Source organism: Loxodonta africana, chromosome 10, assembly GCF_030014295.1.
Source record: "Loxodonta africana isolate mLoxAfr1 chromosome 10, mLoxAfr1.hap2, whole genome shotgun sequence".
NCBI classification, from domain to species: Eukaryota; Metazoa; Chordata; class Mammalia; order Proboscidea; family Elephantidae; genus Loxodonta; species Loxodonta africana.
The window spans coordinates 86,967,659-86,981,900 of NC_087351.1; the positions used below are offsets into that span (position 1 = coordinate 86,967,659).

At 40.6% G+C, this 14,242-nt stretch overlaps 1 protein-coding gene across 7 annotated transcripts in view; it reads right to left on the reverse strand.

The window, feature by feature from the left end:
- Positions 1–14,242, reverse strand: part of AREL1 (apoptosis resistant E3 ubiquitin protein ligase 1) — a 41,177-nt gene that overhangs the window by 14,839 nt on the left and 12,096 nt on the right. For 4 of the 7 annotated variants that reach the window (XM_010588746.3, XM_003408769.4, XM_023546363.2 and 1 more), the window contains exons 2-5: positions 10,633–10,949; positions 6,515–6,575; positions 5,329–5,555; positions 4,148–4,385 (exon numbers count right to left, since the gene is read on the reverse strand). In XM_010588746.3, coding sequence (XP_010587048.1) covers positions 4,148–4,385; positions 5,329–5,555; positions 6,515–6,530 — 481 coding nt within the window. In that variant the 5' untranslated portion in view covers positions 6,531–6,575; positions 10,633–10,949. The remainder of the gene's footprint in view (positions 1–4,147; positions 4,386–5,328; positions 5,556–6,514; positions 6,576–10,632; positions 10,950–14,242) is intronic. The other 3 variants (XM_010588747.3, XM_064292749.1, XM_064292748.1) reach the window with 1 other exon arrangement.

Below are 14,242 nucleotides of genomic sequence, written 5' to 3' on the forward strand. Positions count from 1 at the left end.
GAGGACAAAAAGACAAACTATAGCTGGGAGAAAATATTTGGAAACCACATATTCAACAAATACATAAAGAACTCTCAAAACTCAACAGTAAAAAAACAAACAATCCAATTAGAAAATGGGCAAAGACACGAAGAGACATTTCACCAAAGAGGATACATAGATAGCAAATAGGCCTATGGAAAGATGTTCAGCATCATTAACCATTAAAAATAACAACAAAAGGAAGTTGCCATCAAGTCAATTCCGACTCGTGGTGACCATATTTGCAAATTAAAACCACAACAGGAACTCCAGAGGATAAGCTAGATAACTAGGATCTTCTAAAAATTAAACACTTATGCTCATCAAGACTTCACCAAAAGAGTAAAAAGAGAACCTGCAGACTGGGGAAAATTTTGGGCTATGACAAATCTGACAAAGGTCTAATCTCTAAAATCTATAAGAAAATCCAATACCTCTACAACAAAAAGACAAATAATCCAATTAAAAATGGGCAAAGGAAATGAACAGACACCAAAGATGAGATTCAAGCAGCTAACAGACACATGAGGAAATGCTTGCGATCACTAGCCATTAGAGAAATGTAAATCAAAACCACAATGAGATGCTATTTCACCCTGGCATTACTGGCACAAATCAAAAACACAGAAAATAACAAATGTTGGAGCGCTGGAAGGAGATTGGAATTCTTATATACTGCTGGTGGGAATGCAAAATTGTACAACCATTTTGGAAAACCATATGGCGCTTCCTTAAAAAGCTAGAAACAGAAACACCACATGATCCAGCAATCCCACTCCTAGGAACAGATCCTAGAGAAATAAGAGCCGTCACATGAAGAGACCCATGGTTACTGCAGCATTGTTCACAACAGCAAAAAAATGGAAACAACCTAAGTGCCCATCAACAGATGAATGGATAAACTATGGTACATACACACAAAAGAGTACTACACAGCAATAAAGAACGATGATGAATCTGCAAAGCATCTCACAAAATGGATAAATCTGGAGGGGATTATGCTGAGTGAAATAAGTCAATCACTAAAGGACAAATATTGTATGAGACCACTACTATAAAAACTCATGAAAAGGTTTACACACAAAAAGAAACAATCTTTGATGGTTATGAGGGAGGGGAGGGGTGGAGTTGGAAAAACATTAAAAAGACAATAGATAAGTGGTAACTTTGGTGAAGGGTAAAACAGAACACTATACTGGGGAAGCCAGCACAGCTTGCCCAAGGCAAGGTCATGGAAGCTCCACAGACACATCCAAACTCCCTGAAGGACCAAATAACTGGGCCAAGGGCTGTGGGGACCATGGTCTCAAGGAACAACCAGCTCAACTGGCATAGCATAGTTTATAAAGAAAACGTTCCACATCCTACTTTCATCAGAAGCATATAGGGTCTTAAAAGCTTCTGAGTGGCCATCTAAGATACTCCACTGGTCTCAGCCCATCTGGAGCAGGGGAAAACCAAAGACACAAAGGAAAGATTAGTCCAACAGACTAATGGACCACAACTACCACAGCCTCCACCAGACTGAGTCCAGCACTACTAGATGGTGCCCAGTTACCACCACCAACTGCTCGGATAGGGATCACAATAAACGGTCCCAGACAGAGCTGGAGAAAAATGTAGAACACAATTCTAACTCACAAAAAGAAGACCAGACTTACTGGCCTGATGGACCCTGAGAGTATGGCCCCGGACACCCTTTTAGCTCAGTAATGAAGTCACTCCTCAGGTTAACCCTTCAGCCAAAGATTAGACAGTCCCATAAAACAAAACGAGACTAAAAGGGCACACCAGCTCACAGGCAACAACTGGAAGGCAGGAAGGGGCAGGAAAGCTGGTAATAGGGAACCCAAGGTAGAGAAGGGATAGTGTTGACATGTTGTAGCGTTGGTAGCCAATGTCACAAAACAATATGTATACTAATGAGAAACTAGGTTGTTCCGTAAACCTTCATCTAGAGTACAAAAAGAAAAACTACAACAGCATAGCACTACACAGTTATCGGCATGGCAAATATAAACAATAGTGGCAATATCAAATGTTGGCAAGGATGCAGAGGAACTAGATTACTCATAAAACACAACATGCTACAGCCACTCTGGAAAAGTTTGCAGTTTCTTAAGATATTAAACACTCAGCTACTATATGACCCAGCAACTGTACTCCTGGGCATTTATTTCAGAGAAATGAAAACTTAAGTTCACACAAATGTTTATAATAGATCTATTCGTAATAACCAAAAACTGGAACCAACCCAGATGCCCTTCAATGGGTGAAGGGCATATTCAAACCACAGAAGACTACTTAGCAATAAAGAGCAACTGTTGATACATTCAACAACCTGGAGAATCTCCAGGGAATTATGCTGAGTGAAAAAAAGCTAATGCCAAAAGGTTACTTATTATATCACTCAGTTTATATAATATTATTAAAATGACAAAATTATACAACTTGAAAACATACTAGTGGGTTGCCAGGGGTTAAGAAATGGGTAGGCTCTGGAGGAGAAATTGGTGTGGCTATAAAAAGGCAACAGGAGGGGTCCTTATGGTAAGGAACTATTCTGTGTCTTGGCTATATCAATGTTTATATGCTGGTTGTAATATTGTTTTATAGTTTTGTAAGATGTTGCTATGAGGGTAAACTGGGTAAGGGGTACACAGGATCTCTCTATTATTTCTGGCAACTGCATGTGACTCTACAATTATCTCAAAGAAAAAGTTCAATTCTAAAACAAAATGCTGATGCATGTTATAAGGATATGAATTGTTCTCCACTGGTGACGAGGAGATGGGGTGATGATAAATCTTGTGGAAAGGAGTTCTGAGTAAGGGATGTAAGCAAAGGAGGAGATATATGGAGGGGGAGATGGCTTCGGAGCCGCCTTATCCAGAGCCTACCTCTTTTACAGAGAAAGAAAACAGATCAGTCAAGCAAAGATACACAGATCTCCTTAAGGCCTCTCTCACTATGGTTTGACTCCAAAAGGTACCCAAGGTCCTATCATTTCTGTGGATATCAAACTAGCCAGTATCTAATGACACCCTCAAAAGAAAGCCAGGCAGGGCACACCGGGACTATGGGATCACAAGGCACTAAACATATGCTGCAGAACCAGGAGTCAGACATTATGCTTTTAGACTTTAAAGCATCTGTTTCCCGGCACAGAGGACATGAGAGAAAGAAATAAAAGTAGAGATAAAGGCCTCAACTGTTAGATACCAAAAGCTTGGGCACGCATTCTTCAGTGAGAAGTAAAACATACATTGGCAGCATAGGTGGAGTTAGAATCAAGGCACTTTTACTTGAAAAGGTTTCAAAAACTGGAAGAATTTACCTCTCATCTATTCTGGCACCATGACCCTGTAAGAATTTACCAGGCTAATGGCCTAGCAATTCCACTCCTGGAGAAATCAAAGTGTATGTCCACACAAAAACTTGTACACTAATGTTCACAGCAGGATTATTCATATAGCCAAAAGTTGAAACAATCCAAATGTCTATCCACTGACAAATGGATACACAAAGTGTGGTATATCCACATGATGGAATATTATTCAGCAATTAAAAAAAAAAAAATAGTACACCATGTGTGAACCTTGAAAACATTACGCTAAGTAAAAAAACCTAGATTCAAAAGACTACATAGTTTATGATTCCGTTTATATGAAATGTCCAGAATAGGCAAATCCATAGAGACAGAAAGTCAACTGGTGGCTGCCTAGGGCTGTAGAGGATTGGGGGAAATGGGAAGTACTGTTAATAGTTATCGCAGTGGTAAAAGCGATGAACTGTTAACCGAAAAGTCAGTGATTCGAAACCACCAGCTGCTCCTTGGGAGAAAGATGTGGCTTCTGTAGAGATTTATAGCCTTGGAAACCCTATGGGGGGTCACTAGGAGTTGGAATTGGCTCGGTGGCAGTAGGTTTGGGTTTTTTTTTTTTTTTGGTTTGCTGAGGTAATAAAAATGTTCTAAAATTAATTGTGGTAATGGTTGTACAACTAACTCTATGCATATTAAATACCACTGAATTATGTGCTTTAAATTAATGAGTTGTATCGTAGGTGAATTAAATCTTAATAAAGTTGTTATTTAAAAAAGAGAGAAAGAAAGAAAAGAACCTACCAGGTTGAAAAATTTTGTAGTAGGGACTATAGGCCACATTTAATCCACCAAGCTTCACTGTGATTTCATAACGCCCAGCCCTGCGTACAGTGAAGGCCACCTTTACCACGTTGGAGTTGGGCTCCTGAAGGACTTCCTGGGTCACTGGAATTTCCACTGCCAGCTCAACATGGGAGATGTGAACTCTTAGTCCCACGGGCCGATTTGCAGGAAAAGGCTGCCCATTCTTATAGAATAACTGCAGTGGTGAGAAGAGGGGTACCCATTAGTGAGCAGAGAGAGAACTCATTCCCCATGTGACTAGAGAAAGCATAGGAGAAGAAGGAGGTGGCTGGCAGGGCTCACACTGCTAAATCCCAGTACCCACTCACTCTTACCATCCTGTTCATAGAAACACAGGGAGGAAAAAAGCGTCTCAACATCTCAAATGAAATAATTAAATCACAAGCAAATGTTTAATCTGTTCAGAGGACAGAAGTAAATACACCACTGAATCAAGAAAACATCAATTTAAACTTGACATTTCTTAACTACATATGCTGCCCTTCTTAGCAGCCCTTTATATTATATTATCAGTGCAAAGGTAAGTCGGCCAGTACCATTAGTACGGAGTGTACTATAGCACCAGGCAAGGGTAGTTGTGTGTTCAGCTCTCAAGCCAGGCATAACGTGGCAGTGGGGAAATTGCTGTAGGGATCAGCAAACTTTTTCCATAAAATGCCAATAGCAAATATTTTCAGTGTTGTGAGCCATACGCAACAACTCAACTGCTGGAACTATTCAGGACTGAAAGCAGCCACAGTCAATACATAATGAATGGTATGGCTGTGTTCCTATAAACCTTAATTATAGAAACAGGGAGTCAGCTTGATCTGTCCCTAGGATTGTACTTTGCTGACCTCTGATCTATAACGTCTACTCTTTTCAGTAATATTTTTCTTATTTTGAAAAGATAGCATTAAGCTTTATACTTCTTCAAAGCTAAACACCTATGAAACCAAAATGATAGAGAAATTCCTGACTCTTCACATATTAACTAATTTCCAAGTTCCTGGGAGGGGTCGAGAGACCAGGAAAAACGTTAACATTCCAGGCCAACACCACCTACAGACTGAACCGGGCTTTGGAAAGCAAATGATTCAGAAATCCGAATGGGTATGGAGACAGAAACATTCCCTTACATGCACTCGGAAGGCCATGCTGTGGCCCACCTCATAGGGGTCCTTCCAATCCCAGGAGACTTTGCAAGACCGAGGATCCAGGTAATTTCCCCGCACGTAGTCATAAATACTCCGGTCCCCTCGGCGCTCACGGTCCTCATTCTGGAGGAAGCTGACTACACGTGCGGCAAGCTCAAAGAGGAACTTAATTGTGAAGAAGAATGCAACCACAGACACTGTGATTCCACCTATGTAAAAGAGAGAACACACACACCATCTGCCAGTTACACTTTACAGCTTCTCATTATGGAACAGGTTAGCCATCTCTCAAAAGCTGCAAGATATCAGGATGAGACTGCAAGACTTCAAAGAAACACTGCACTGGGTCACTACTCCTGTCTGTGAGTGAAAAGAGGAACTTCTATACCAGTGGTCAGTAACTATAACCTTCGTGTCAATCCCACCAACTGCTTGTTTCTGTAAATCATTTTAGTGGAACACAGCCACACTCATTTAAATATTATCTATGGCTGCTTTTGCACTACACTGATACAGTCAAGTAGTTATAACGGAGACCACATGGCCCTCAAAGCCAAAAATATTTCCTATCTAGCCCTGTACAGAAAAGGTTTGCCAACCTTTGTTTTACACCGTGGACCACATATAATGCTCCCCTGCAACTCTCCAACCTCCACATGTGCTGGGCTTTCACAAAAGTAGCAAAAAGAATGTGCATTCTGTCCCTGCCATTTGGAAGCCTTCGCCTCCCTTGTTCACTTGGCAAACTCACCTCGTCCTTCAAGTCTCACTTCAGGCAACGAATCCTCCAAAAAGCCCTCCCCAGGCCTCCGCTAGAGTTAGCAGTTTCCTCTCCTGGGCTCCCTCACACTCGTGTACATTCATCTAGTAGAACTTTTCTCTTTTGATTTAACCGTCTTTCCTTCATGTTATGCACACCTTGAAGGCAGATTTTTGCTTTAGTCTACTTCGACTCTACAGTAAAAAGTGTCTGGCACTGACTATAATTACTCAATAAATGCTACCCAAATGAATGAATTTCACTGCCAACTCTGTGATGGTGCATTCTGGCATGAAAGGAAACATTTTTAGGTCTATTTTCAAGGGGAAAGGGGCTAGACAGGGAGGCAAAAAGGATGTAAGCAACTATCACAAAAAGATAATAAAGAAGGTTCTTTTCATAACTTACCAATAACGTAAAACATCAGGTCTCTTCAATGCCAACAGACAGCCGAGGATCACAGCTGCAGCTGCAAAAGAAAACTTGTTTAGTCTTTTCTCCAATTCTTCCTTACAGCCATCTCAGAGTGAGACAAACCAGAGCATATGGCCTGAGCCAAACAACCCTCTCTAGTCTAGAGCCTTACTATCCCTGTCCTCTTTCTCTAGCCTGACAGGTGCCTTCAGACATATTTCAGAGAAACAAAGACTGCATCATTCATCCTAAAGATTTCCAGTTTACTGACCACCCCAGAAATACCACAAATAGCCACTTGCTTTCCTGCTAATTGGAAAGTGCAATAACATAGCTTTCATCTTCTTAGATCTGGGGATCCCAAGACAGTTTCCCTCACCCATGCAAAGTGGTACTAATTAACACAAGCAAAGAGGATAATGAAGTCACTTTCCACTTATATTTGCCTTCTGGAAGTAATCCATCTAAGCAGAAATAGCTACATAAAATGGGGATTTTAAAAAGGAAGTACTATTATCATGTTGGCATTATGTAATTAAAATGAACCCTGGGTCATCCGGATAATAAGCAGCTGGTAAGGGAAGTCATTTGTGCTATCACCAATCAGACAAACTAATGGGCCCCATGGAAGATGGGCTCAGCAGAGGCAACTGTATTTCTCATCCTAAGTGATGCTTGTCAAGGTCAGAATAGTTGAAGCAGGGACAGGAGCCTGGGGGGAAACATTCGCTGTTGTTAAACTTTTATTACTCTGTTTCCAGGACACAAGACTTCAATCTTTGAATATCCTATCATTGGAGCCATCCTAAGGTAGTGCCAAAGAAAAAAAAAAACATACAATAATATCCATATCTTACCATCATTCTGTCAAATTTTAATTTTTGAGCTCAGTACAGGCTATATATGCTCTCCATTATACAATACACTGAATTCAGTCTTCTTAGAAAATTTTTTTTTCTTTTTTAAGGTTATCGGTGTCATCTCGAGCCAGTACCTTTTATCAGCTCTAGAGGATTACTTAGAGACAATTGAAAATTTCTAGGCTCAGATTTGGGAGAAGCCAAGCCAGCTTTTTAAAAGGGGTATGCTTTTACTTTTATTTTATTTTATTTTTTCACTGTTTATTGTGCTGGAAAATTTTAAGAGAAAGGAACAGAAAATGGCCATTAGTTTCTCTGATAACAATATGTCCAATGGAACCCACAAAGAACAGAGAGTTTAAAGAATGACCTTCTCAAGTTTCACAAAATCACTATTCAGACTGATGTCTAAAGTCCTACCAAAAAAGAAGCCCACACTTGGAACAGCAGCACTGTCTATGCACATGTATTAAAGTGCTCCCAAAAGGATCTATTCTAAAGAGACAATATACGGACTCAAAAGGTGGGGTCACAGCTATCGAGGCCTCCTTCCCAAACGAGCATCCTGTCTCCTGGAAAGCTGCTGCCATCTCTCAAAAAGCACAATCTGTGCCTTAGAAGATGTGCTAGATGACAGTTCAACTGTCTTAGGCGCTCTCTCGGCTGAATGCCACTCAAGCTGATCCTGGATGAAAAACCTCTGGTCCTCAGGAGAGCCAGAGCGCTCAGCAGGAAATGAGTATATGTGGCTGGTGTTACAGGACTTGTGGTCTCGAGGCTCTTGCTCTTTGGAGAAATTAGGGCAGTGCCAAGTTTATGGCACAAGTCATGAGTTGGGAAAATTCCTTAATAACATGAGGTAAAGACTAGCCTTAAAAATCCTCCACAGCATCCAACATAATTGCATATAGTAACTGCAATTAATATGGATAAAATACCTGCTGAATGAACAGGGTCAAATGTCTGTTCTTTTCTTTATACAGAATGCTTAAGGATTAGGAATTTTCCAGATGGGATCTTCCTTTAAATACAGTTTTTAAAGACTTCTCTAATTAGCAGTACATTCACTTGAGCCAGTGGTTATAAGATCTTCAGCCCAAAAGTTGCCAATTTACGTCAGTTCCACGAGTACGTATCAAATATCTACCACTAGGGTCCTCTCCATGGGCTCTTACGCATGATGTAGTATCCAGTTTTATGGTTCTACCTTCATTATCTTAAGCTTTTATTTTCTACAACCGTTTCCATGGCATCTTCCACTTCCTGCTGTTCACATTTCTCCCTAAAATTATTTTGGAACTCTCCCAGAATTTAATTCAAGCACAAGGAAGCAGTATGTTAAGCCTTCAGCACACTATTTTATACAATTCAATTATGTGGGTATTTTATCTCTTTGGTGTCCTTGCCCTTATAAATACAGCAAATTGTAATACTCTAAGTTAGCAGAATAACAGAGCTCTACTCTGTCCTGTAGGTTCGCTATGAGTCGGAATCGACTCGACGGCACTGGGTTTGGTTTTGGTTTGGTTTACTCCTCTAAGCCTGGCAATTTGCTTCCGTAAGATTACAGCCATTGAAGATCCAATGCCAAACAACAGTTTAGCTTAACTAGTAAAGAATGCCTGCCTTGAGCGTTACGCTCTTTTAAGATCTATATATATGGGATCAGACTAACAGCAGCAACTCAAAAGATCAGATAGGAACCTGAGGGGGCACTGAGTTTATGTCAATGAGGAAGGAAAACTCAGAAAAAGTGGGTGAGAACAGTTGCACAGCTCGAAGAAAGTAATCAATGTCACTGAATTGTACAAGTAGAAACTGTTGAATTGGTGTTACATTTTGCTATGTATATTTTCAACAACAAAAAATAAAAGAAAACCCTGTGGAGTGCAATTCTACTCTGACACCCATGAAGTCACCATGTGTCAGAATCAACTCTACGTAAAGGGTTTGCTTTTTTCATTTGTGTTATTGTTTTTATTGAGCCATTTACCATAAACCAAGCACGCATTAAGTGCCATACATGTATTAGCCTAAGTAATTGTCACAACTTGGTGAGAAAGGCACTATTCTTCTCGTTTTATAGATTAAAAAAAGCTAGGCTTTGAAAAGTTAACTTGCCGAACATCTCACAGCTAGCTGAGTGACACTGCTAAGACTCTGAAGCCCAATGCTCTTACTTAACCTTACACAATACCAAATCATGAAAAAGAATGGAATCATAAAGACAGTAAAGCATTTGAGAGAAAAGATGTAATAAAGCAGGTAAATCAAAGTATGAAAGATACTAACCACTCTTGCTGGGAGGAATCTTACAGTGAAGCTAAAATTAGAAAAAGGCTCTTAAGGTACTTTTTTTAATCTTTGGAAATAAAAATTAAGCATGACAAAGGAAAATGGAATGCAGCATCAATTATCTAGCACAGAAATATTACTTCCTTACTAAAGAATTCTGGGTAAATTGCTTAATACCACAGCGCTTTGGCTCACACTACCTACAAAGGTGAGGAGGGGATACTTGAAAATACCTATCTCAAGAGAATGTTAGAAAGCTGATTTGACATACATGTTCTAAAGCCCTTTGCATTTCTATTTATTTATTTTCGTATAAAGATTCATAATTACAATATCAAATTAAGTTTTAGCCCTAACACTGAAGATCAGTCATGAAAAATGCAACACTGACTTCTCCATACTCCAGGTTACCCCGCTGGGGGAACTGTCAATTCTTAGCACACCTGTGATCTTCAACATCTATCAGCCCTTGCTGAAGAGGCTTAGAAACTGGTCCCTGGATCCATGTTCTGCATCCCAATAATAACAGAATCTTTTTTTGTGTGTGTGCTTTAAGTGAAAGTTTACAAATCAAGTCACTCTCTCATACAAAAATTTATATACGCCTTGTTATACACTCCTAATTGCTCTCCCCCTAACGAGAGAGCACACTCCTTCCCTCCACTCTCTCTTTTTGTGTCAATTCAGCCAGCTTCAGACCCTCTCTGCCCTCTCATCTCCTCTCCAGACAGGAGATGCTAACATAGTCTCATGTGTCTACTTGATCCAAGAAGCTCATTCTTCAACCATATCATTTTCTATCCCATTGTCCAGTCCAATCCCTATGTGAAGAGTCAGCTTTGAGAATGGTTCCTGTCTTGGGCTAACAGACGGTCTGGGGACCATGACCACTGGGGTGCTTCTAATCTCAATCAGACCATTAAAACAATTGAATCTTAACTTATTCTATTACCTTACCTTTAAACGAGGGCCCATGTTCTGAGAACTGAGAGGGGCACTCCTATTCACCAAAGCAGATCACTTTTGCCCTTTTCACCTTTATCTTCCAACTTCCACATGGAAAAAAAAAAACTGCAAGGTCAACAGAAAGGGTCTGTCCATCAGACCTTCACTGGGATGTGTCACGACAAGCAGAGCGTCAATGTTTTTCGAATGAACTGGGTAAATTCCAGGCTGGAGAAATATAGCCCAAGAACGTCATCCCGGGACTTCTCTCTAGTGCAGGGCACAATTAGCCACAAGATGCATCTCTTCTGGTGTTCCAGGATGCTATTCTTAAAAAAAAAAAAAAAAAAAATTAGTGGAATAGGTTTTTATTTCTGAAAGAGAATCCCTAGAAAACAAAAAAGAGAAGGTAGAACAGGCAGTGGAAACTCTGGCACACTAAGAATAATGAAGAGTGGAGCCCTGGGGGTGTAGTGGTTAAGAGTTATGGCTACTAACCAAATGGTCTGTAGTTTGAATCCACCAGTCACTTCTTGGAAACCCTACAGGGCAGTTCTACTCTGTACTATAGGGTCACTATGAGTTGAAATCAACTGGGTGGCAACGGGTATTTTTGGGTTTGGTAAACTCTGACCAAGCTTTCCCAATTAAAACTCCACAGCTTCCCTGAGGTCATTCTCCAAATCCACAATCAACGTCAACTGGCAACTTCAGTGCTTGTAACCGTGCCACTCCCCAGGAGGAAGCTCAAGCACACCAGCTGATCCCAGGCCTCCTGTAGAAGCAAACTAGAGCGCAGATTTAAAGAGTGAGCTTTACCACAACCACATGCCCAGTTTGAGGTTAACGGAGATGCAGCACACGGTCTGGAAACAACTGTGAAGAAAAATGAGACAAAAGCCTAGGTAGGTGGTGCCAGGTTAGGGAAGGCCTTATAAACCCTGATAACGAATCAAGACAATGTCCAGTTGAAAAGAGGAAACCAAGAGTTTTAAAACCTGATCATCAGCTTGTGCGGTCTGTTCCCTTTGTGCTCAGGTATGTATTTGCAAGACATGTTAAACAAAGCTGATTTTATCTTTAAATCAGTAAAATCTGCTACTCTGAGTAGAAAAAAAAAAAAGTGTGAACTTTCAAGATAAATCGCCTAGTAAAGTTCAATAAAGTCGGTCTGTAACGTCCAAAGATACTCATGAACTAAATGTAGCAGAAAGGGGGTTTGTGGCCATGCAATATAAAGACACAGCTGCTGTAAAACGAATGAGAAGAGACTAATGAAAACAGACAGTCTCTTACCACATGGCAGGGCTTTATAAATATTAACTCACAACCCCAGGACATAGATATTATTATTCCTATTTTACGGATGAGTTAAAACTGAGGCACAGAAAAGTTAAGGTACTTTCCCAAGGCTACGCACAATAAATAGTAGAGCTGAGTCCAACCCAGGCAATCCGGATCCAGAATTCATGCTTTTAACGCCTATTCTACTGCATCTTCACCATGGTGGCGCGGTTGTTAAGAGCTGTGCTGCTAACCAAAAGGTCAGCAGTTTGAATCCACCAGCCACTCCCTGGAAAAGCTATGGGGCAGTTCTACTCTGTCCTGTAGGGTTGCTATGAATCAGAATTGACTCGACAGGCAACAGGTTTGCCTTGGCTTGGTATAGCATTTATTTTAAAATATGGCAATAGACTTGCCAAAGACATGAGCCAAAATCTGGGTCACCTAGCAACTGGCACCAGCCTAAAGAATCCACAAACAAGAGAATGACTGCATAAACTATGAGATCCATATAAGAGATCTTTCCATAAGAGAATATTATATGAGCATTAAAAATGACATTTATTAAGGAGTAACAACACAGGGAAATGCTCATAAAATACATTTTAAATGAAAAAGCAGGCCAAAATTGTTTACGCGGTATGAGCATAATTGTAGAATACATAAAGAAGACTAGAAGGAAAAACATAAAAATGTCAATAGTATTCATATCTGGTGTATGGCATTTTAAGTAATTTTTGTTTTTCTACTTATGCCTTTTAGTGTTTTCCAAATTTTTAACAATGCAAGGATACATTAAAAAAATTTTTTTTTACTTCTGAAAAACATACTTTTTAGAGACCCATTCTCCTAAAAAAAGGGGGAAACCAGGAGTAAGGCCCCAGACGTTCTTTTAGCTCAGTAATGAAGTCACTCCTCAGGTTCACCCTTCAGCCAAAGATTAGACAGGCCCATAAAACAAAATGAGACTACAGGGGCACACCAGCCCAGGGGCAAGGACTAGGAGGCGGGAGGGGACAGGAAAGCTGGTAATAGGGAACTCAAGGTCGAGAAGGGAGAGTGTTGACATGTCATCGGGTTGCTAACCAATGTAATAAAACAACATGTGTACTAACTGTTTAATGAGAACCTAGTTTGTTCTGTAAATCTTCCTCAAAAGTACAATAATTTTTTTTAACAAGGGGTGGGGAAACAGACAAGTTACGCTTTTTTTTGAGTAAAGAAACAGTATAAAGAAATTAAAATAGAATATACCAAACTTTTACTTCTATTCACTATGATCTTAGCAGGTTACCAGCCCTGTAATCAGCTATTTGATTATTAAATCAACTCCCAGCTCTTTACAATCTTTTCCGCCACTCCCCCACGAACTACCGTGCTTACCCCAATGCCTCAGTGTCTCTAGTGAGCTTCAAAGTCCAACTCAAGCACCACCCCCCTTTCTGACCTAGCCCAAGTTGCCTCTGGGGACGCCCCCTACACCAGGCAGAAAGAATCAACTTCTTCCTTTATGATACTCCTATCCTGAAAATCCATCTATTATAGTACTTACTAGTCTGCATTGTAATTCTCTGTTTACACAGCAGTCTCTCCTAAGAGAGTGTGGGCTCCCGGAAGCACTGACCGGGTCTTTTCATCTTTACCTTCCAGTGGCTAGCATGGTGTTGAGCCCTACTTCTCAGAGTCTACACTGTCACAGAATCCCCTGGTGATTCACAGGCACATTAAAGTTTGAGAAGCTCTGGCCTAGACTCTAGAGCAGCAGGCCTGAGAAGGGGCCCAAGGCTCTGCCTAACAGGCCCCCAGGTAACATTGACTCCTTCAGCAGCAAGGGTCTACAGCAGGGGTTGCAAACTACAGCCTACAGGCCAAATCTGGACAGCCGCCTGTTTTTGTAAAAAAAAAAAAAAAGCTTTAGTGAAATACCAAACTCATTGCCGTTGAGATGATTCCAATTCATAGTGACCCTATAGGACAGAGCAGAACTGCCCCACAGGGTTTCCAAGTAGCAGCTGGTGGATTCAAACTGCCAACCTTTTGGTGAGCAGTGGGGCTCTTAACCACTGCAGCCACCAGGGCTCCAGCCTAACTAAAGAGGTTCAAAGAAATAAAGTGCATCATTAGATACTTTGATTTATTATTAATGTATATTTTTCCTTTGCTTCATTTTCATCCTTGGTTTATTCTCCCCAACCCAAAAGGCCCACCATAAAAGACTGCCCTCCCCCATAAAGATCAACAGATCTTGAGATATTTATACAGTTGTGTTTTCCTGCTATCTTGGTTCAGCCAAGTTATACGGTTTTCATTTATATTCTTTCCTCATCAGTCAGCCCCT